A 25,017-nucleotide genomic window follows, 5' to 3' on the forward strand; every position below is an offset into this window, starting at 1 on the left:
ATCACTTTGCTTTTCAAAACATCTCTAATTCCTCTCACATCAATTTATATTCCTCCTTGCTTTTTCAATGCATTCCGTCGAGAAAACACTGATTAAACCTCCTTAAAATTTATACTCAAGCATTCCACAAAATAATTTGGGCCGGAAGAAACAAGTAACAGATAAAAGTGATACCTTGGGAAAAAACAGTTTGAATTACACCTCTTGAATGCAAATTTTGTGCACAAAACACAGCACTGTTTCAACGGCATCCCGTCTTTAACTCGCAGACTGCTGCTAACCTCTCAGCTCTACACCCGATTTACCAAAACTCTTACTCACACCTTAAGTTCACGCAGTAAAACAAACTGTACTAAATGAAACTATACAATATTTCAATGTGTGTCCCGTGACATATCTTCGCTGCCCAAGATGGTTAGAACCAAGCTCCTGGCTCACGCCACCATTCCAGACACTTTTCTCATCTTAAAGGAGGGTACTGGGGAGAAGCAAAGTTGCTGGTCTACACTAGCGATAGTTGGAGTTTTGGCCTGTTGGGCTGGGGTTCCACAATCTCCATGTGAATAAACACCGTCTGCATAACGCTGTATGAAATACTACCGTCCATTTTTCTAATCTTCTGTTGTTGCTCATCTACATACCATTCTCCGCCTCCCTTCTCACCCCTTGGGGTCAAGTACACCGGACCTTCTATGCCGTACCTGCAAGGGATCAAAAAAGAAAGAGTTCACTAATACAAACCATCTCCATAAGTTCATCTCAACACCTGAGTCCATTCCAGAATATTTCAGTCAAGCACGAGAACAGGCAACAGCAAGTTCTATTGAAAACACCCTTAAAATATTTGCACACATCTGCCCAACACGCGTAAAGAATTAATAGAACTACTTATGAGGTTAGAAAATGTACTTGGGCACAAATACGAAAAATCCATTGGATCGTATTCTGACTATTCTTGCCTCTGTATCCGTCGGCCTACATGAACAAAATGCATTATTATTAAAAAGAAAGACATAGGGAGAGGGGAAGGAGGAGAGAGACAGAGGCAGACAGACAATGGTTCGTACCGCTTTTTGAAAAAAATGACAGTATGGAGCTCCACTGAGGCCCGACTTGCCATCTGGGCATTCCTGTGCCGATAATTTAAATCTGTAGCAGAAATAAGTGAAGCAACATTGTTAGAGTAACATGTACATAGCATAAATAAAGTTGAGACTGCACCAATATGAATATAAAATGATTTAATCGTGGCTTAGAATAGCAATAGGAAAGAAATATTTTCATTAGAGCAATCCATACAGGAGCACATAAGCAATCTTGAATTATAAACCGATTGGCTGAACAATGTTTGGCTCCTTAAAAGCATGATAATTTGATGTGTTGATGTGCAAGTTGGCACTGAAACTAGTAAATGGAAAATGAAAAATTTGGACACACGCAACATGTTATCAGCTTGTCTTGAGGGGTAAGGAGCCAAGCAGTATTATTCTAATATTATTTATTAATATGCAACATCCAACAACATGGGTAATATTAAGATTCGATCATTTATTGCACTAGATAAAAAAAGTCCAAAGGGGAAAGTGGTTCCATACTGTCAGCAATGCTTGTGAGTCGGGGTCCATCTTGGAATATAGTTGGAAGCTTGTATATCCCCAAAGATGCAGCAAGCAACCTGTGTGTTATGACATCTGCCGGGAAAGAAAGTTATTACCGAGTCAAACAACAATAATTTCATCACCAAGAACTGCATGGCTAAAACTGACACTGACCTGCATATCTCCTAATAGGAGAGGTGAAATGAGTGTATAGAGGTGCGGCAAGCCCATAGTGAAGATATTCTGGAGGGCTAAGATCCCCACTACAGAAGTAAACAGCCTAGATTGCAAATACAGGGTAAATCAATAAATTTAGAAAGGTGTCCTTCAAAGTAATTTCAACTTCTTTTAACCATTCAAGTTAAATTACCTGGGTCATGCATCTTGTAGCCAAAATCCGAATGAGCTTGTTGAAGTACGGATCATCACCCTGAAAAGCATTTAATTTTGCTTTTATTAAAGAGAGAATTAAATAATTAGGCAAAAATTTACATAACTTGGGAAAACCATCAGTCTCATACTAATAACATATCTAAAAAATACATACCACAGCAGAGTCAAGTGAATCAGCTAGTGCTTTTGATGATGAGACATCCAAGTTCAGACCAATAGCTGCAGCTGTACGCAACAATGGTTCAAGCATCTCTCTGGTAGGAGAAGGATGCCGCCTGCAGAAAATACAACATTAAATGACCAAAAAAAGGTCTGGGTGGCAGAGTGTCAAGGCAGCTATGCACCATCCGGCCACAGCTACAAATATTTTATGAAAAAAAATAAATAAATCGATACATAACCCTATGTTTGGATGAGGAAATTTGAGATTACTAAGGAAAATCAAAATCATGGAATTTGAAATTATGAAATTTAATTTCCTAGAAGTTGTGAAGTTTCTTGTTTGGCTATAATGAAATTTACATACAGAATTTATTAATTTAATGTGTCAATCTATAAATGAAAAATAATAAACTCACTTGTGAAAATTTATTAATGACAACTATTCACATGAAATTTCAAGTTGGTTTTTCCACACAGAAATTCTAATTTCTATGTTATAAATCCAAACAAGGGAATGGGTCATTTCAATTTTAAAATTCCGACTTTTGACCAAATTCCAAGTTTATTTCCCTCATCCAAACTGAGGGTAAGAGAACTACACTACACCAGAATTTGATACATTCCAACTCAACCAACCTAAATTGATCGCTCTGCCACTTTATAGCCTTAATTTTAAGCAAAAGACAACCAGAACATTGTTCCAGGAAATAACATGAGACCATGAAATTATTGAAGAAAAATCCATCTACTTACCTCAAAAGTGAACATAGAGGAAAATGTTTAAGAATTTTCTCAGCAACTGAAACATTAGCGGCAAGCATAAACTCCTCCACCATTTGATTTGCTTCACGAATCTGGTACATACCTGCAGAAACAATTCATGCAGTGATTTTAGATAAGTTTTCTCTCAAATGGATACATGAATGTCAGATTAGTCACTTCTCTCCTTCTGAATAAATGTTTTAACAAAAATGAAAAACCCAACAGATAACAGAAATACCATAAGAATTAAATCACTGCGCAAGAAAATAAGCAGATCATGTTTTAAACTTCTAATGAAGTCCACCCAAGTGCTGAGAACTTCACCAACCCAAAATACCAAACATAAGAAGAATATGATATATGCATCACCAACTCTAAAATGAATAGTATGCCTACATGATTGTAAAGCAGCACAAAGCAATCAATTTCATGAAATAAGGTAATTATTTATAGTGGACTAAGCAACGGCACAACTGATCTTGTCAGTGCAAGTAAAATTAAAGTTCAAAATTTAGAGTCAGATTACCATCAATCAAAATTTAATATGTTGAACAAGAAAGCTTGCCATTCAAACAACATACCAATATCAAGAGGATCGTGAGTCTCTGTGTCAATTTCAAATTTGACTTCAGCAGATGCAAGAGTTAAGGCTCCTCTCTCAATACGCCTTGCCCTCATTATCTGTAGAAAAGCACAATGTTCCGAGAATCAAAGAAGCCAAGAAGGTGAGATGACACATTATAACAGTTTAACTAATGAATTTACAACCGACAAAGAGCTCACATGTGCATACCTTTGCTAAAGAGTTCATGTTTCTTAAATCTGTAGTTAATGGATCCATCAACCGACTGCGGTAATTTAAAAGCAATAAAAAAACTTTGTTATAGAAACTCAAGCTAAAAGATACTTCTATAGTGGCCACAGGAAAGGGATCAACCCTGAAGGGACCAAGTTACAAAATCCCATGCCGTGAACAGATTAAATCATTGGTACAAGTTTAAAATTAATCCTAGAATTCATTTCTCTTTTCATTCACTAAGCGGTATAGCAACAAAACTTGATACTTGCACACTTCTCACTATCCAGGATTCAGAAGAGGCTCAACCCAACACATTACGAGTTAGCCATTCAGGCTATTTATTTATTAGAACATTCCCGGCCCAGAAGGGCACATTCTGCAGAGACTCCCATCCCATACAACTTGCTTTGTTTTAAGTGTTTAGATTGACTCGCTTCTATCATATTCATCATACAATCACATATATTGAATTCACATATCACGGACATGTCATATCACTGCAAAATATGATTCCTAGAGAAGTATTGAACAATAATGGCATTTTTATAGCATGTACATTCAATATATAGGTCGAAACGTAACAGGTGGATGCAAGTCTAAGTGAAGCAACACAATGTTCATGTAGCAATAACATACCAGGTACAAACCGTAACTAGAAAACTTTACAAAGATATAAAACGTTATTATGACTAATAATGATAAGAGTATCCTGCGAACACAAATGGTAAAGTCCCAAGGAATTTATCAACAAGGAAGGTAACTTAGTTGAAGTACAAGTGTACCTATCATCCATCCTCGCTTGAGCTTCAATGTAAGATAATGCTGCACATGATTTAATCACACTTTTGGTGTATCTTGTAGAAATGATCTCAGCTTCAGCTGTCATTTCCTGAAATTCAGGTAAACAATTAAATACCATTTCAAAAAGGAAAGAACATACTCTGACGTAGGTTAGTCCTATCCTATGTATCAGTCGAATATAATATGGTATGGTATCTCTATAAGACTATAAAAGATGCATGTGTGGTGTGTGTACATGGATGTGGATAAAGAAAAAGTACTTGTCTTATCATGACTAGTTAGTGAGAGAGCATATACCCAAATAACAGAAAAAGCTAGCCTTTCCACATCAGCTCGAAGAGAACATATATCTGCATACAAAGAATTATATATTTAAATCACAGAAAATTCAATCATATCATATAGGATACAACACTCATTACAGAAATTCTTAAAATTAAAAGTCACCTTCCGTCAGAGGTTTTGGAAGCATGTCAATGCGCCGTTCAACAAGGTAGACCGATGTGCCTCTTTGTGAAGCCTCATCATCAAGAGGAGTTCCCGAGTGTACAAAATTTGTTACATCAGCAATATCTAGTCGAAGTCATTAAAGATACAGCTCGTACTTGTTGTGTACTCAATTTATACTCAAAATAATATTTGCTTGGAACATTATAGAGGTGACAGAATAAGGCATGTATAACAAAGATTTTGAGTTACGATTAACGGAAAGCTCATCATCTAAAGAATCCTAGAGACACATAAAAGTAACAACAATACAATGAAGTATCCTCCTAATGCAAAATGAGAAAATCTTGAATGCACCAAACAGAAGTAGGAAGCAGAGAAAGCAGCGGACAAGACTGGACTAAAGCATTAGTAATATATTCTGAAAAATATAAACAACTCAATTTTTATCTTCTAAACTTTCAGAATACATAACTTCTTTCAGACTTGTGTTCTCCCTTGACAGTTGACACATATACATGCACACACTTTATTCATACTGCACGGATCAACCTTAAATTTCAGTTAGACACCCATCGCCAATAATGAATATATTGTCACGAGGTAAAGGATACGGACTCCAACTTCGTAATTTCCATTTGGCAGAGCTGTACAGTGCAATGCATCATCAATATCTTTGCATCCTGCAGAAACAAGAAGCAAGGTGGAAACAATTACACCACAGAAAACAGCATAAATAATAAGAAAGCAGGAAGAGGGGGACCATCAAACACAAAAAGATTTAATCTATGGGTCATATACCAGGAGGATCAACACTAAAGACAAGCAATTGTCGCAAATCCTGTCTAATAGGATTTGCCAAATCTTCAGAAGACACAAACCATGGTAGCGGTGGCAAGCATGCAAGAACTTGAGAAGAAAATGGTCTTGTATTTATATCATTCTCAATCAAGACCACCTGCAACATCCAAAGAGCTAAATTAGTGTCACTGCCATCTAAACTTCAATTGATTGGATGTTCAAATAGCGCGCAATGTCTTTAACCCTTGTTTCTTTTGGAAAAAAAAATTAGAAATACCAACACAATAGGAGACTAAAAGATAGATGTTCAAACAAACAAATGCAAACAACTGAACCCCTTCCAACGTACCTCAGTTTCAGTATCTTTATCACCTATTACTCCTATGGTTTGTACATAATGGCCAGAAGGATACCGAGACAAACGGTCCCATGAATCAACTGCCACAGTAATTCTCTTGTCCATCAGATTCTCAAGCTGTCGAGTTTGAATTCGAATCTTTGGAATCCTTCGATCTTTTGAGACAAATAAAGCATGGGCAATACCACCACCACCTGCAGGCTTAGCCATGGGCTCCAAAGATCCACAATAACTGCATGAATATCAATTTATATCAGAAAACAGAGCCAACCAGAAAAGAAATTCACAATAAACATCTCTGCAAGTGCAAATTAAGAGTGAGAAATGAGAATCTACAAACATCCGGGTAGGGTGGGATGTTAATATAGCACAACAATCACTTGCATACCCACAGACATGCTGAAAGGTAACACATTTTTTACTACCTACTTAAATGAAGAAACATCTTTCAGCCAAATAATAACTAAATAAGATACCACTTAAGTCAGCAAGACAAAAATGCTTCATAAAACCTATGAAGTTGACTTACGAATGCCAATTCCGCTTTATAATACCAACAACACGGCCAGATGGTCGATTTTGGACAGGTTCTGTTACTCCAGCAGAGCCTTGGGCAGCTATAGTCCTAGGAGCATCATCAGCACTGCCTGGAACCAGATGAACATCTTCTTCCTCATCCTCTGCAAGGTAGTACAAAATATACCAATTAAGAGAACTAAACGAGAAGAAAAAATACCTGAGGGGGACAGAGAGAGAGAGAGAGAGAGAGAGAGAGAGAGAGAGAGAGTGAGAGAGAGAAGAGATGTTTTTCAGCTTTCTACCTGAAAAAAGTAACTACAAATTAATTTATAACTAAGACCTAAAGCTACCTAAAAACATCAATTCAGACTTATAGTTACCAACCAAGCCCGACCTTCATAAAATTACATTATATGCATACATATCGTTAATTATTTATTACATACCTTCATCTGCTAAAGCTAAAGACTTCTCCTCATGCCATTGATCTTGCGGCAGAAGCTCAACTGCCACTATATCACCATCAAAAGCTCTATTCATATTTGTACGTCCATATATTATAATTTCATCACCAATGCTCTCGCTTCCAACATATGCTTCAAAGGGGTTGTAACGATTAACTCGAAGTTTTCCTTGATGGTATATGCCACGATGCAAGCCAGAAGTAATTTCAGACATGGGCTTATGCTGAAAGAGAAGATAGAAAGAAATTGGTAAGAACAACATTTGTTTCATAAAACTTATAACACCACCTAAACGCATGAATGCATAGCCAGTTGCAATACCTCTGAGTAGATGACTTTCCTTTTTGATGGTCTCAAATCTTCAGTGTCCTCCATCTTTAAATCTTCGGATGCAGGCTGCACAAGAAGGTCGAGCAATTCTGGCCTACTTAATGACCTCACATATGATTCAACTGAAGACAAGACAATAATTTCCAAGAAAGTAATTCCGTTAAATTTCTGTCAGGATGATGTAAAACTGCAAAATAAAAACATTCAAATTATGTGGATACTAAACTTGAAGGGCAGGTCTAGAACATCAGAAATGCTGTCAAAGTGCTAGGATAGCAAACATAAACAGACCTGTCTCTGCAGAAATTCCCTCTTCAATAGCCTTCCTCTTATTCTCTTTATCATTGGTTATAAGTAAAACCTTAGCTGAACCAGCAAGATGAGTTTGATACCATTGAGCGGCCACCCGAATTGCTGAACATCAATTTATCGAGTGAGAAAAGATACATACCACACAACAAACCAAATTCCATAACAAGCAAGTGGATACTTGTATTCAAGTATTGCAAAGAACATAGACACAAAAAATGAAGAAGAACTATACACCAAGCATATCATGAAGAATAAAGTTTCATAATAACGACATGAGCAAACCTCTATCATTTCGATCATTTTTGCTTTCTCCGCTCATGTCTGTAACATAAGTATCCCTGAACATAGCAGCAGTCAACAAAAATCAAAATAGGCGCTTAAAATCGACAATATCAAAAGCAACCTATCTACAATGAGCAAATGCACGCATTTTAACATAAATAAGTAGAATTTTCATTTAGGGGTAGAACATACTTGTGGTGCTCGTTCGAAAAGACGAAAAATTTCCTCAAAGAATTGCTGCACAGAGCTCTAACTCTATTGTAAACAGACAAGTTCCTGTTTTTAACCTCTTCCAACACAATCGAAAGCACAACCACATCGTCTATTGCCGGATTCTCAATCAAATCAATCTGCAAACCAACACAGCTCGAAATCATTCGTTCATTCATTCGCAATTAGAAAACAAATTAATAACGAAAAAAAAATGAACTGTACGAAATTGTAACCTGATGAAGGACGACATTGGTATCGAAGATGAGAATGGTGGAAGCGGTAGGGCTCAATCGAGCTCCGGACGTATCGCAAACTTTGCATACCGGAGCTCCACAGTAAATATCGTGCCGGAGATAGTGCTCTCTCACGACCTGAAAATCGAAGCACAACGAAATCAAAAACCCTACTTGGCTTAAACCCTAAATTGGAAAAACAGCAGCGCAAAGAGGAAGGGTTAGGGTTTTTGGGGACCTTGGTGATTTTGCCGCCTCTGGTTCTCTTGACGAATGACTTGTTCTGCAACATGTTTCGGCCTCCCTGATACGTGCGACGGCGTCGTTTTCGGTTGCTGGTGAAGTGGCGAGTGAACTGGAATGGGACTGCCGCGAGAGAGATATACGAGCGGCGGCTTCGAGTGGTTTTACTTCTACATCCTCCGGTTTGACCGTTACGGCGTAGGGCAACGAACTAGTTCACTCTTTAGCTAAAATGATTTAAAATTTAATTTAATTGCTGAGCAGATCAAAATAACGCACTGGCATTTTAAAAATTTTATTCTACATTCTTTTATAAATGTATTTTTATTTCTAGTTATAGAAAATTTGAAGTGCAAAATGAAATTTTTTTAATACTAATAACAATTCCCTTAAAATATGGACGTTATCTATTGATTTTCATGATGAAAACTTTATCATTTGAACCATTGAGATTTAAAGATTAATCATTTGACTACTTTTTTAAGTATCGGGATTTTAAAATTGATCATTCCAACTAATTTTTTTGTAGTGTTTAGTATTTTTTTATATATTGATTTTCATGATGAAAACTTTATCATTTGAACCATTGAGATTTAAAGGTTAATCATTTCGACTACTTTTTTAAGTATCGGGATTTTAAAATTGATCATTCCAACTAATTGTTTTGAAGTGTTTAGTATTTTTCTTATATATCTCTCGCTTGTATCTTATATCTTATCCACCCAAGCGATATTGAAAGGATTTAAATGCATGACCTCAAAAATGCTTATAACCACACTAACAAATCTTTGACTCTCTAGTCTAGCACCTTAAGTTAAATCGTAAATTACGTCATTGTTATCGTGAATTTGATATAAATATAGTACTTGAAAGTATTTTAAAGAGGTACTTTGAGTTAGTGTGGTCTCTTATTTTTACCTTCTACCATGGAACTCCGAGACAAGACTCATTCCTTCGCGAAGGATTCGATTTCAACTTTGCAAGTCGGTTCGGTGACTTCCGCTGGAGGTGATAGAGTTGTTGAGAAGAAGAATGCTTTGGCAAGTATTTCAAAAGCAATGCAGATTAACGCTTGTGATAATGTATTTTTTTGAGTAAATTGTAGCTATGGTCTCTTAACTTTAATTTAATTGGAACAATGATTTCTCAACTAAAAATCCATTACCATTGGTCCCTCAACTTATCAAAACGTGTAGCTATGGTCCATCAACTAAAAATTCATTACAATTGATCCCTCAACTTTAATTCAACTAGAGAAATTGTCCCTTAACTTTAACCCAATTGTAACAATTGTCCTTTCAACATAACTCGTTTTGACAAAAAATTTGACGTAGTTGATGAAAATGACCATAATTACACACTTTGATGAGTTGAGGGACCCTAATTATATAAATGGTTATTCCAACATAACTTGTTTTGACAAAATTTTGATGAAATTGATGAAAATGACTATAACTACACATTTTGATAAGTTGAGGGACCAATGATAATGAATTTTTAGTTGAGGGACCATTGCTCCAATTTGATTAAAGTTGAGAGACCATTGCTACAATTTACTCTTTTTTCTTTTTTTTTGTATACGTGACATGGCCACGTGGTGTACATGTTTACTAAGTTTTCTAATATTTTATATGCTTTATCACTAGGGCCCGCCCAGGTCCAGTGCGGGTATGGCGACCGTCTGGGGCCTAAAAAAATTAGAGGCACCAAAATTATTAGTGTGACATATTTATATGAATTTTCATAAGAGTATAAATTTATAAAATTTGGTTTAATGACAAGGAAATTTAACTAGAACATGTGATTTTGTTGTTTGAAATTAATGAGGAGGTCTTATGTTCAAAACATCATGTGTTCTTATTTAAATTCCAAATTTTACAAAATTCTTTTTATAACAGTTTAAATTTATAAAATTTGGCTAAATGATTAGAAGTTTAATTATTATCAATGATTTTTGTATTTAAAATTAACGAGAGGTTCTAAGTTCAAAATGCTATGTGCATGTTTATCTTTTTCAATTTTTACAAATTTTTGTTTGGTTGTTAGTTTATTTTTAATTACTAGCTAGTAACTGGGTTGTGTTGTAGGCCTATTTGATTGAACGATCTAGGGTTTAGAGAGAGAGGGGGGCCGACCACTATTAGAGAGTAGAGAGATTGATTTAATTGTGAGGTGTATTTGATTCACTCCATTGTGCCTTTATTTATAGTAGTAGGAAGGGTAAAACATTTCCCTTTAGGATTACAACATTTAATAGGTAATCTAATCCTAATAGGAATATAAGATACATTCCCAGATTCCCTAGGATTTACACAATCATATTCCTATTATAAATATGACTGCAACACTCCCCATTGAGTGTGTAAATACTCAACAAATCATCGCATCAGATCTTCAGCAGATAAAATAGAATAGTTGATGAAGTTATTGGCACAACGGGTGATCGCAAGTCTCAAATTTACTTTGAAGTATGCATTTGCAAAAACTCACAAAAACCTTATGGTAAAACCCAAGATAGGCAAAAATCCATAGACTAAGGAGAAAAGTAAGAAAATATGCATAATTTCTAAAACACTCGTCAAACTAGACGAAGGTAGTGAACTCATCAGAGTATGATCACCTAGGATGGGTGTCTCATTAAAACCTCGTTAGGTAGCAAAAACCCAGTGGGAAAAATGCTCTTAATTGTAGGAAAAAGAGTACATTAAGATCATGTGAGTATGCTTCTAGATACTCCCCCTGAGTTAGACATAACTTCTAAATAAGAGAACTACAAGCGATTCAACTCAGATAATTTACGCATGCCGATTCCTTGGACGAGCTTCTGAAATGTAGACTTCGGCAATGACTTGGTAAAGAGATCGGCTAGGTTGTCGTGGGAACAGATTTACTTGACTTCAATGTTTTGATACTGCTGCTGCTGGTGTGAGTAAAATAACTTCGACGTTATGTGCTTGGTGTTGTCTCCCTTGATGTATCCTTTTTTCAGCTGCTCGATACATACTGCATTGTCTTCAAAGATCGTCGTAGGAAGGTCAACGACTGATGTAAGACCACTAGTGCTTCGAATATGTTCCATAACTTCTCTTAGCCAAAAGCACTCACGTGATACTTCATGTAGGGCGAGAATCTCAGCATGGTTAGACGAAGTCGCAACTAGCGTTTGCTTGGTAGACCTCCAAGATATAATGGTGTCTCTAACGGTAAATATATAACCAGTTTGAGAACGTGCTCTATGTAGGTCAGATATATATCCAGCATCTGCATAACCAACAAGGCAATAATCAATCCAAGGGTCATAGGGGGCGGCAACACTTGGAGATTTGCGGGTATAAAACAAACCCAAATCCGTAGTACCTTTGAGATAGTGGAAAATATCTTTTAACACCATTCCAGTGCTTGCGTGTGGGCGCATTGCTGTATCTAGCCAATAAATTCACAGTGAAGGAGATGTCGGGTCTAGTGCACTGAGCCAAATATAATAAAGCCCCAATTGCACTTAGGTAAGGAACTTCAGGTTCCAAAATCTCTTCCTCATCATCCTTTGGACGGAAGGGATCTCGTTTAGCATTTAAAGTCCGAACGACCATGGGTGTACTCGAAAGCTTCGCTTTATCCTCATTAAAACGCCACAACACCTTTTGGGTGTAGTTCAATTGATGTACTAGGATTACATCCGAACAATGCTCGATCTTCAGGCCGAGACAGTATCGAGTTTTCCCAAAATCCTTCATCTCAAATTCCGATTTCAAGTGTGTAGCAATTTCCTCAAGCTCCGCAGGAGTCCCAATGAGGTTCATGTCATCAATATAAACTGTAACGATTGCAAATCCGGAATGTGACTTGTTTATTAACACGCATGGGCATAGTTCGCTGTTCACATAACCCTGACTTGTCAAATATTCACTTAGATTGTTATACAACATCCGCCTAGATTGTTTTAATTCGTAAAGTGACCTACTCAACCTAATTGAAAGAGTGTTTCGTGGTCTAGAACTATTTGAGCCAGTTAATGGAAGTCTTTTTGGAACTTTCATATAAATTTTTGTATCTAGATCCCCATAGAGATATGCGGTTACCACGTCCATAAGCTGCATATTCAGTTTTTCAGAAACTATCAAACTGATTAGGTGGCGGAACGTTATAACATCCATTACAGGGGAATACGTCTCCTCGTAATCAATCTCTGGGTGTTGAGAAAAGCCTTACGCTACGAGGCGTTGTATCGCACTATTTCATTATTCTCATTACACTTCCTCACGAAAACCCACTTGAAACCAACAGCCTTCACGCGTGGTAGTGTAGGAACGATAGGTCCAAATACCTTACGTTTCGCGAGCGAATCGAGTTCGACCTGGATTGCTTGTTTCCAGTTTGACCAATCGGTTCTACGTCAACATTCATCGATAGAATGTGGTTCAATGTCATCGCTAAGCATGATGTCAGTAGCTACTGAGTACGAGAATGCATCGTCGATGATCATCTCATTCCTATTCCAAACCTCATCCAATACTGTGTAGTGGACCAAAATCTCAGGATTCTTGGAAGGTTGGCATGTTTCATCTGAAGCATCACCGTAATCTAGAATAACCTCATACGTTGGAACGGATGAGTGAGCGATGGTCGGATTCAAACTAGGGTCACTAGTTGGTGATATTTTCCTCTTCCGAGGTTGTGAATCATTCGAACCAAGGGGTCTGCCATGCTTCAGGGACGGAGCAGATGATTGGTTAGCCACCAATGTACCTTGGCGCGTGGAAGGTGCAACCTCCCCATCTTCAGGGACGGTCCAGCCTTCTCAGGTGGGTTTTTGACGTACGCGGGGTACATTTATCTTTTGTAGGTGTGTTTGCAGCGGGTATATGTGATCTTGTCACCTTTGCAAGATCATTAAAAGTATCCAGCATGCTTTGAGCAATGCTCTGAATATCTATAATTCGAAGCACCTTAGTTTTAGACTTGGTAGTGCAGGGATCTAAATGAGACATAGTGGGAACATATCACGACAATTTGCGGCGTTCTACGGGAACGTTAGCATGCTTATCTCCCACTAATGACGGGAAGACTATCTCATTAAAGTGACAATCAGCAAAACGTGTGGTAAAGAGATCTCCTGTCAAGGGTTCTAAGTAGAGAACAATTGATGGTAAATCATAACCGACATAGATTCCTATTTTTCTTTGAGGACCCATTTTGGTACGTAGCGGCGCCGCTATTGGCACATAAATGACACACCCAAACACCTGTAAATGCGAGACGTCAGGCTCGTATCCAGTGACTAACTGTAATGGTGAATGTGGTTGGGTAGCGGTGGGCCTCAGGTAGACCAGCATAGTTGCGTGCAATATTGCATAGCCCCAGGTAGATACCGGCAGTTTGGGTCCGAGCTATTAATTGAAGACGCTTTATGAAAGCTTCTGCTAGGCCGTTTTGGGTGTGAACATGAGGTACATGATGTTCCACATTTATCCCTATTGACATGCAATAATTGTCAAAAGTTTGTGACGTAAACTCTCTAGCATTATCCAGTCGAATCGACTTGATTGGATAATCAGGGTGGTGAGCCATTAGCTTAATGATTTGAGCTAGGAGTTTAGCAAATGCGGCGTTGCATATGGACAACAAGCAAACATGTGAGCATCGTTTTGATGCATCAACCAACACCATAAAGTATCTGAATGGTCTGCATGTTGGTTGGATAGGTCCATAAATGTCCCCTTGAATCCTCTGAAGAAATTTAGGGAGGTCGTGAATAATATTTGTATATGAGGGTTGAGTATTCAACTTCCCTAAAGAACACACTTTGCATGGTGAGAGTCCAACATAAGGATGTAACTTATGCCTGTGTGAAGATTTGAGGATACAACGTATCATGTCACGTCCAAGATGTCTCAAACGATCATGCCAAAGCAACAAAGTGTTTGGGAACTCAGGCATAGGGCCGGCCACACTGTGGGCTTCTATGCCGCGAATGGTTGTGATGTACAACCCATTTGGCAAGCGTTCCAACTTCTCGTGAATATGTTTCTGGCCATATTTATACGAAGTGATACAAAAAAATTCAGAACTATGATCTTCAGTGGTTTCAAGATGATATTGATTATCTCGAATATCTCTAAAACTCAGCAACGTTCTTCCGGAACGTGGAGAATATAGTGTCTCCTTAATGGTCAAAATTGTACCATTAGATAACATGATATGTGCCTTTCCATCCTTCAATCAGGTTGGATGAGCCTGAGAGAGTTGTTAAAGGAGCTTTCTTGGGTATGAAGTTAGTAAAATAGTGTCATTCATGCAAGATGGTATGTGTGGTTGCACTATCTGCCAGACAACTAACTTCCCCACTAGACATACTTGGAAATAAATTGATTGAATTGGTCACATGTATAAATATAAGTCCATTCATTCAATTAAGCAATTCGAGAAAATAATATCCATTCAAATAACAATCCATAATTCAAAACAAACCAAAACCAAACAAATTATTCCAAATACTTAGAGAAATTGTTCAAAATTAAACCATAAACCTAGCAAAATAGGGGGGTAGGGCCGGCCACTCCTAGTGGGTTTGGCCAGTAGGGTTAAACACCCTAAATACATGTCTATTTTATTCATCCATAGACGTTGATGCCTTCTGGAAATCCGATATCTCCATTGATGTAGTTGCATCTTCCGGATGATCTACATGTGTAAAGTTAGACTCATGACGGGAATGATACTTGGCAATAGCCTCAGGAGAAGTTCGGCATACGTGTGACCAATGACCCCCTGATCCAGAGCAACATCACATGTCCAATTCAGTAGAAGCAGCCTGAATGGGAGCTTTGCCCTTGTTCTTGAAGTTTGGGACCTTAGAGGCGAGTGATGGATGCTGCTGGGTCACATTTCTTCCCTTAGGTGCGGCACTCTATTGACATTGGGCCTGTGTTTGGGCTTGCCACCCATTGCCACGGCCACGATGGTTAGTTCGTTGTTCTACTATAATAGGTAGCATGCGCTTCAGGCGCAGTGTTTGAGCCAGTGGGTTGAGCTTGATGATTCTTTATCAAAAGCTGGTTTTGCTTTTCAGCGAAAAGTAAAATAAAGATCAAATCTGAAAACTTGGTGAATTTATATATTGTTGCTGCAGGACAATATTGGTGGCATGGAAGGTCGAATAGGTATTCTCCAGGATATCTGATTCGGTTAGTTTCACCTTGCAAAATTTCAACAGAGAACGGATTCTACAAACTTTAGAGTTGTATTCATTCACGGACTTAAAGTCTTGGAAGTAAAGATGTTGCCAGTTGTGTCTTGCTTTTGGCAAATATATGTCTTTTTGGTGATCGAAACGGTCAGCCAGAGTAAGCCAGAGGTTGTGTGGGTCCTCCTCAGCGAGATACTTAGTCTGCAGTGCATCATGAATGTGTCTTCAGATGAAGATCATTGCAGTAGCCTTCTGAGCTTCGTCAACAGGTTTGTCGGTGATAGGTGTCTCGATGGTAGCTCTAATACCCTTTGCAGTGAGATGAAGCTTCACGTCTTGAACCCACTTCAGATAGTTTCTTCCATAGACTTCTGAAGCGTAGATATCGAGCTTGTTCAAGTTCGACATATCTCTAAAACGGAGGGAGAAAACGTGATTAGTCATATGGTAAGCCATAAACATATATTGTAGAACATACAAGTTCTATAGACATGTAGTGGTTTAATTTATGCATGAAAACTATGGGTTTCATGTGGTATGTTTTGAATGAAAACTTCAGGTTTCAAAGGCACTGAATTTGAAACTACAGGTTCAATTTAGTTTTATGAACAATTAGTTCATAATGAGAGGTTCCTGCAAGAAACACATAATGCAATATACTAACTAAGTGTAGTAGATTTGAGGTTCTTCGAGAACTCAAGTGTGAGAGCTTCGTTACTATGAAAGTATGTGACAGTTCAAAGTATAAAAATAAATTATTGAATCGTTAATGTTTAAAAGTGATCTTCAGGTCAATAATTTTGTATTCATTATCAGATTAATGAACTGCAGGTCACTTTTAATTAATTCAATAAATCGGGCCATACGGGGTCGATTGTAGAAGATAAATAATAATAAAATAATATTATTGGATAAAAAAAGATAGCCCCAAAATAATTTGGGCTTGGTGCCGTGGGTAAGGGCACAGGTGTAGGTGCCTTAAGCATAAGGCGAGGCCCAAAAAAAAAACCTTAGGGTGGTCTGTAGGCCACGGTGAAGGGAGGAAACCCCAGCCGCAAGCTGGGTTTCGAAATTGGACTGTGAGGGGGGCATGGAAACAAGCCCAACACACACTGGCTTGTGGGCGAGCACGCTGGAAGGCCCAACGAAGACTGGGACCTGGGTCGTGGGCACGGGAAGCTAAGGGCTGGCTGCTGATGATGCAGGTCGTGACACAGGGGGGCCCAGCAAGCTAGGCTTGCGGGATGTGGACCAGAAACTAAGGCTGCATGCTCGTGGTTGTGGAGCACTAAACCCTACAGGGGCTGCGCAGGTAGTCCAAGGGCATCAGGGTGGTGCCATCCCACGGTGAGACAAAAAACATACCTAATTTTCGAACCTTGCTAGTAACTATGTGGGTTGTGTTGTAGGCCTATTTGATTGAACGATCTAAGGTTTAAAGAGAGAGAGGGCGCCGACCAATATTAGAGAGAAGAAAGATTGATTTAATTGTGAGGTGTATTTGATTCACCCCATTGTGCCTTTATTTATAGTAGTAGGAAGGGTAAAACCTTTCCCTTTAGGATTACAACATTTAATAAGTAATCTAATCCTAATAGGAATATAAGATACATTCCCAGATTCCCTAAGTTTACACAATCACATTCCTATTCTAAATATGACTGCAACAGGTTGCTATTTTTAAATATTTGTTCCAATTCAAGTCTAATATTCAACAAAGGGTAATGCGTAAACTAAATTTTTAGACCAAATTTGCAAATCATATGACGTGTTATCAAAAGGTTTAATTTGGTGCTCATTCATTACTACTTATACATATCCTTAAAGACTCGAAAATATCATTATTTTTTTAATCTTATATTGAAGAGGTTAGTAAATAAAAAAAAAACACATCACGATTTAAACAAAAACACTTTAAATGTTCAAATGGAAGACAAAACTCATAATCTATTTACTTGTAAGGTTGAAGTTTTTTGGTTTCCTTCTCTCGATACAAAATAAATTTGCTTTTTTCGTGTTTCTAAATTACTGAGTTTGAAAAGCTTTTCTAAATATAATTTTATTGATGTCTTACATATAAAAACAAATATATTTTTTTTATATGAAGTAAGGGCACATTTTTTTAGCGTTGTCCCGAGCTTCAAAAATCTCTGGACCGGCCCTGTTTACCACATATTACTTACGTCATTCATATAAAGCAACTCTAGTGGGAGCAAATAGCCTTAGGAATAGGTAATCCAATCTACTCCCCCCTTCCAAAAACCTTTCACATTAGTCCATGTAACTGGGGATCAGGCAAAAAGTCACAGTCCTAGTGCCTGAGTAAATATGATGCAAGGCTGATGTTATCCACGTTATAAAAAAATTTTGCGCCAGGCGCATGGAAAACACGCGAGACTGGGGGCGCATCTCTAACAAGATTGCAGACGATGGGGTCCACATGCAGTTTCTGTTGGGTTTGGGCAACGTGACTGCTTTCCGACTGTTGGATTTCCAATGGCTATTTTTCTTTTCCAACGATAAAATGAGATCTCCCCCAACGAGTAGATGATGTGGCTACAATCTGGACTATTTGATTTTCCGATCAACTATCCATTTTTCTTGGCAATAAAATTTTTTTTTGAAAATGTTACTGTTAGCCATGTGTCACAATCTAGACTGTTATATTATAAAACGTAGATGAGTAAGTAATGGCTGCATTACAAACTTTGAATTTGGTCAGAGTTCTGCTTGTTCAACTTCAATGAAATAGGAAATGACATTGTTTGGCTTCTTCCCCAAGAGGAATTCTTACATTCATGTTGATTACAGTCTGTATATGAATAAAAATATTTATGCTCACAAGACAAATTTTGATTGGCGTTGGAGAAATTCATATTTATATAAACTCAAAAGGTTTTTTTAGTCAAAATGGTCTATGAGATTGGCATAATTCCTCATTTTGGTCTCTAAGATAGATTTGGTTATTGAGATTTGAAATCGATAAAAGTGATCTATGAGTTTGTCCACCATCAATCATTTTGATTATTTCATGAAATGTTTTGTTAAATAACCAAAATGACAGAAATACCTCAATTTAATGAACAATGGGTCAAAATGATTTGACAAAAATTGAAGGTATTTTTGTCATTTCATCCTTATTTAATGGAGATGTTTCACGAAATGACAAAAATGATTGATGGTGGACAAGCTCAAGGATCATTTCTATCAATTTCAAATCTCAGGAGATAACGTAAGGAGTTATGCCAATCTTAAAAGCCTATTTTGGCTAAAAATACAAAGGGTAGATTTCATGTCATTGTGCACAAATTTGTATACTTTACTAATTTTGCCAAAGAGCTTTGCCCAAACATTACCATAAGAATAATGTAGCATGAAAAATATATAACCACACGACTTATGTATACATGCTTCCAAGTATAGCAATGGAATTGTAGTTAAGCTCGTTAAGAGCATCCACCGCATGCACCTGAGCTCCTACGCTCGATTTCTCCCTCTCAATATCGCTTGTATAAAAAACTCATTCGTATCAGAACAGTCCCTGTGAAGTTCCACTTGGAGTTGGATGGTTCTGATCAGGCATGATTACTATTAACATTACTCACACTTGACGGTGATTGATCAAGGTGTCTTCTTTTTGAGTTATACATCGATTCATCTTCGCTCGCGCTTCTATTTGAAGTCCTCTCCATTTGTCTTCTTTTCGACCGGCTTTTCACTTCCTCTTCCTTCTCATCAACAAATGTGAGAAACGTTTGAACGCGTGTGGACCTGGAGCTACCAGTAGTGACCAGTTCCTCAGTGTTGTGCTTGCTGAACTGGTGCAGCATCATGCAGAAATATATAGCGAGTGCAAGGAAGCAAGCTGCACCACAGATAACAAAGAGTCCCCAGAAGCTTTTGAGTTGAAGCCTATCGACTTGCAGCTTTGCGCCTTGTGAGGCACAAGGAGTTCTCATAAGCCATTTATCATGGATCCTTTGTAGATCCCCGTTCTCCGACAGCTTCAAAAGTGCAGTAGACAGGTCCACCGCTAAAGGCGAGTCCCTTGCAAAAGCCTGAATAGAAATGAGCAACGAATTGTTGTCAGATCGTAATCTGTATGATTGATCAACAAATTTATGTTTGAATATGTGGTATAGATTGAAAATTTGATAACGTAACATATCAGACTCTGAATAAAAGATAACTTACAAATCCCCAGCCGGTTTTGGTGAATTCTTGACCTACAACACTGAAATCACATCTGCTCGAGAGGAAAAGTTCTATGTAAGCACGCTCGTCAATCACTGCAGCAACACCACCTTTATGGGGACCAGCTTTCAAGGCTTTGGCATAGTCGTCTGGCATGATAAGAGGAACGAGTCTGGACTCGTCAACATTGAGTTCGTCAACTAGATAATTCCGGGCAAATGAACCTTGCTGGTAGCCAATGGGAGCGTTGCTTGAAAGCAAAGCGTGAATGCCTTTGATGGAGGAAGAAAGCTGTTGCACGGTAAGGATTGAGGTCAAACTTGCAGTGTAGCTTGAGTTGATTATAAGAACAACGAACAGCCATACTATTAGCACTAAGCGACCAAGGGTGCTGACTGTATTTTCTCCTGCACAAGATCCCAACCCAAAAAAGAACAATCGAGTAGATTAGCACAAGCCGAAGCTGCTATTAACTCATGGTTGCTAAAAATCTATGGAATTAGTTTGAATTTACTCACTGTGCGCAAAGAACCAAGTCGAAAAGCTAAACCTGCAGAAGGAAATCACAAATTGTAAGTGAATTTGGATTTTTAATGCATCAAGAAGATAAAACTCCAAACATAAATGATGAGAAATGAACCCCAAATGTCTTTAAACAAAGCAAAAAATTATAAGGTTTGCCAACGTAGAATGCAATCACATGATATGGTTCTTAGCTACTCACCACAGAATAGTGACAAATTGTTTTTTAGGAGCCCCCCGAAAATCATCATTATGCCTGTGCTCTAAAATCCAAACAGCTGTTCCAACAATGAGAAAGAAGGCGGCCGTCACACCCCACATCATGGGATTGAATGGCCTCAGGAAAGCCCAAGGATTTGAATTCAATGTTGGTGTAACAGGTGCAACTACTACTAGCCCAGATTCGATATATGGCTGGGTAAAATCCGCCATCCTTGTTCGGTTGGTGATGATTGCAATGTCACCTATTGCTCCATCGTATTCCTACATAAAACAAGAAACAGGGCAATCAGAAAAACATTTACCTCCTAAGTTTTAAGAAATGTTCTGTATACAATGATACTCACACCCGTTTGGATTTTGTGCACAAGCTCAGTGACACTTGGATTCTTATGGCCATCACCAAAGGGAATCAGTTTGTATGGAACAGCATAGGGCAACAAGTTCAATGCAGCAGTAAAAACATCAATGGAGTATCCTGTGAACATGTCATTGCCTTCTGTGTATGAAACAAATTCACGAAAACTAACACGTTTTGGGACTCCAATCCTCAAGTGCCTTCCGTTGTTTGGAAACACCCAACCACGAGGCTTCTGTGTTGTTTGTCCAGGCCAAATTACACTGTACAGTTTATCACTTGAATTGGAATGATTTGGTGGCTTTGTGTAAAGTGTTTCTGGACGTACAACTGATAATCCCGAAAAATTGGACCAATAACCAATCGTCCTAATCCCCGTTCCAATCACATTTATGATCTCAAACGCAGGACGAATGAGGTCCTTTTTTGGAGTAAACTTCACCGGGCCAGATACACCAGTCATATTAACCTGCAAAATGTTTTTCATTAACAGATTGCCTCCATTAAAGATGCTCATAGCATCAAGATTCAGATCCCCTCCGCGAAGCTGAGTCAACCGTGAATCATTTGAGAATGAAAGATTTCCCCCTTGATCAAAAAAGGCATCGATTGCACGAGCAAGCAACCACACAGTATCGTAGGCATAAAGACCATAAGCATTCAACCCAATTGGGCCCTTAGATGTCTGTCCACTAGTCAAGTTGCTCCACCTTAAAACAAATTTTCTTTTCAGTTCTGTCTCTGGCGTGTACATGCGCAGCGTTAGAACTCCCTGCATATCATCCATCATACCTGAAGGGAGGGGAGAGGCGGTATCTATTAAAGTAGAAAGCCAACTAGTAGCTATCCAGACATATCCAGTTCCCATCATGCCAAGATACTTGGCCACATCGAAAACCAGAGGACCCCAACTGCCATAAGCATGAAGAACAATAATCCGAGACTCTGTTAAAGCCACTTTAACCAGAACATCAGTGATGTTATCCCGATTAGAATCAAGGACCAATGGCGCCTTGTATGATATCTTACATCGTTTCTCAGCAAGCATATTTGCTAATGCAGTAATCCCGTTTCTCCCATGGTCATCGTCAACATAGAGTGCAATAACCTCTCTCCATCCGTAGTAATCAACCATTTCTGCTATCGCAGCCATCTGATAAAGGTCATTTTGGGTACTTCTAACAAAGAATGGGAACTGAAGTGCTGACAGGGTGGGGTCTGTTACTGAAAATGATACTAGAGGAACTTGGAGCTCATTTGCAATATGTGATATTACATGAGCGGTGACAGCATTCTGCGGTCCAATTATCGCTATTGTGTCTTTCTCCATAAACCGTAAGGCTGCAGACAATTATAAAATACAGAACCATAGTTAATTAACTCATCAATGAAACAGTGATCCTACTACCCATATAATAAAAAGTAAGAGAAGAATTTAAAACTTTGAACAAATTCGCAAGACGTACCTTCAATAATGCCCAGAAGCCCACTGTAATTTGAGTCCTGCATTGTAACAATCATCTTGGTGCCACCAAGAACAGATGGATCAGAATTCACATCTTTGACTGCGGCTTCTATTGCCACTTTGGCAACTTTGCCAATAATGGTGTCGAAAGAGAAAATTGCCCCGAGATTTACAACATCTGGTCTAGTGGAGACATTGGTAGTGCTGGCACCATTTGAGGCCAACCCATTACAGAAAATCATCAAAACCAGGAGCCAAACTATACTCATGGCTAACTGTTCAACCATGAACCCTAAAATTTTCACCCTTCTTTGCCAAGGAAGCAAACCAACCTCCCAGAAAGTGATACAATCAACTGGAGTTCATACCCAAACACTACATAATCAAGAAAACATCGAAAATAAACAAGAAACTCAAAAATTCATCCAATAACAAGAATAAAATATTGGTTTTGAAAGAATCTGCAGATTTAAGCTCAACAGCATAAGCTCCACAAGAAGTGGATAAAACCGGGTTTAAGAAGCAGAAATTCTCATTAATAAGTAGATTTAATCATGAAACACAATAGCTAGCTGATAAGTATTAAGTAGAAATGCTTAATTACCAACAAATAGATGAAATTAAAGTAAAAAAGCAGCTTGTGAGGAAAGTGCTTACTTTGAGGGAAAAGCAAGAGCTCTCTAAAATGAGAATTTTTATTTGTGGGATAACAAGAAGATGCATATTTTAGCAACATTCAATTCAACAGTGAAAGGGCATTAAAAAAGTTAAAAAAACAGTGAAAGAAGAAAAATAAACCTCAGAATGTCGATTCCAGATGAAAAGACAACTAACCCAGCATCTACCGACTTAATCCAAAGAACTGGACTAAAACCCAGAAACCCTTCTCGAGAAAACTCAATTCCGCCACAAGGATATTCCGTTGCATTGAAGTTCTCTCTCCAAGAACAACTAGAATTGGCCAACTGGGCTTCTAACTTTCTATCTAAAGAACATGAAAGACATACAAAATGCAAAAAGATTAATAAAGTTTGGAACTTTATGCATTAATTGTCACACATAAGTAGAAAGTTCTGAAGAATCTCATGTATTGTTGGGAGAATATAATTCGCATGCTTAAATGTGGGTCGGAAATCAATAACAGGCAGAAAGCAAGGGACTTTGTTGGACCTGATAAGATGTTGCTCCATGACATGAGGATGACGATCCCGGAATTCTCAGTGGCAAACAAAATGGTGTTTGTGGAGGAATTTCCCCCTTTTTCTCACCATGTGAAGTTGGGAGGTGTATAATTGTTGCAGTACTTTTGCTTCCGTTTAGGATATTTTTGCACCAAGTGATCACAACGCACTAAAATGACGTAATTGCCTTGTATTACCTTTCGTCTTTGTTTTTCCTCTCGCCGATTTGTTTGTGATTGTTTTTAAGATGACTAAAGTTACTTTTTGACAACTAAAAACGCTCTATAGAGAATGTATTTACGTCACATGCTTATTCAACATATTTACAATAAAAACACTTTTAGCATAAACTCATATAACCACAAGTATTCTTTACAAAAAGCCATCGCAAAACGGACAGTGAGGCATGCCTTGTGCCTTTCTGTTTTCTATGAAGTAATCCTTTAACCCAAAAAAAAAGGGACAGTGAGGCATGCAACAAGATAAATAGAAAAAATGAATGAAAATATACATACAATTGGTGACATCCAAAAACATTTACCGACTCGAATATGACTAAGAAACCAGTGGAAGTGGTACCTTTATGAGCAAAGAAGCGCACGCCCGTGGCTTCCACCTTCCCATATGCTTCCTCCTGTTGCTGCTTATGCACAGACAAGAACAAGAATGTGGTCCATTTTTGACTCTCGGGTCTCAATCGGAAACAGTATTTGTTCAATTAATTCCAACAAGATTCTCTTCAGATATTTTTTATGAGGATCCTGAGGATTTGCGAATCGTGTCTGTTCATCGTACATCGTGCGGTCAATTTTTGTCGAATACTGTTTATATTTATTTTTACATAAAAATATTTAAAATAATTTTTTACCGCACGATATACAATAAATTGACACGATTTCCAAATCTCCGGAATCCTCACGAAGTGATGAAGATCCAGACTCCAATTAATTGGCTTAACCTGGAGGCCATAGCCACATGTGAACCATCTTATATGGACCATGTGGTCCATACTGGACACTGAGTTGAGTTGGCTGCTTTCACCAAAATGATTTAGCACATATGCTCAAGATTCTTTTTAAACAAGACAACTCTGCACACCAATTTATCATTCAGACCAATGTGGACGTACCACCTCTAAATATCTTCGTCAGAATTTCCAAAACTCATCGAGTGTG

At 38.1% G+C, this 25,017-nt stretch overlaps 2 protein-coding genes across 7 annotated transcripts in view; both read right to left on the bottom strand.

Annotated features, from left to right (window-relative positions):
* Positions 1–155: 155 nt before the first annotated feature.
* On the bottom strand, positions 156–8,931 carry LOC126603399 (exosome complex exonuclease RRP44 homolog A-like). The gene is made up of 24 exons (XM_050270228.1): positions 8,713–8,931; positions 8,475–8,612; positions 8,221–8,378; positions 8,029–8,084; positions 7,726–7,848; positions 7,426–7,556; positions 7,087–7,327; positions 6,651–6,801; positions 6,113–6,353; positions 5,764–5,920; positions 5,577–5,645; positions 4,963–5,088; positions 4,813–4,865; positions 4,497–4,603; positions 3,709–3,763; positions 3,497–3,596; positions 2,907–3,018; positions 2,146–2,266; positions 1,969–2,028; positions 1,773–1,878; positions 1,596–1,691; positions 1,068–1,149; positions 910–975; positions 156–701 (listed from the first exon to the last, which is right to left on the bottom strand). Exons 1-24 carry the CDS (start codon positions 8,764–8,766, stop codon positions 503–505), a joined length of 2,802 nt encoding a protein of 933 aa, XP_050126185.1. The 5' UTR covers positions 8,767–8,931; the 3' UTR covers positions 156–502.
* A 10,270-nt stretch (positions 8,932–19,201) lies between these two features.
* Positions 19,202–25,017, bottom strand: part of LOC126602487 (glutamate receptor 3.6-like) — a 40,753-nt gene continuing 34,937 nt past the window's right edge. Inside the window, exons 1-8 of one of the 6 annotated variants that reach the window (XM_050269372.1) lie at positions 23,832–24,089; positions 23,496–23,646; positions 22,663–23,036; positions 21,186–22,537; positions 20,822–21,102; positions 20,616–20,647; positions 20,098–20,504; positions 19,202–19,961 (exon numbers count right to left, since the gene is read on the bottom strand). In XM_050269372.1, the coding sequence (XP_050125329.1) occupies positions 19,479–19,961; positions 20,098–20,504; positions 20,616–20,647; positions 20,822–21,102; positions 21,186–22,537; positions 22,663–22,948 (2,841 nt within the window). In that variant the 5' untranslated portion in view covers positions 22,949–23,036; positions 23,496–23,646; positions 23,832–24,089 and the 3' untranslated portion in view covers positions 19,202–19,478. The other 5 variants (XM_050269370.1, XM_050269371.1, XM_050269373.1 and 2 more) reach the window with 5 other exon arrangements.

Source organism: Malus sylvestris, chromosome 15 (genome assembly GCF_916048215.2).
Source record: "Malus sylvestris chromosome 15, drMalSylv7.2, whole genome shotgun sequence".
In the NCBI taxonomy this organism is placed as follows: domain Eukaryota; kingdom Viridiplantae; phylum Streptophyta; class Magnoliopsida; order Rosales; family Rosaceae; genus Malus; species Malus sylvestris.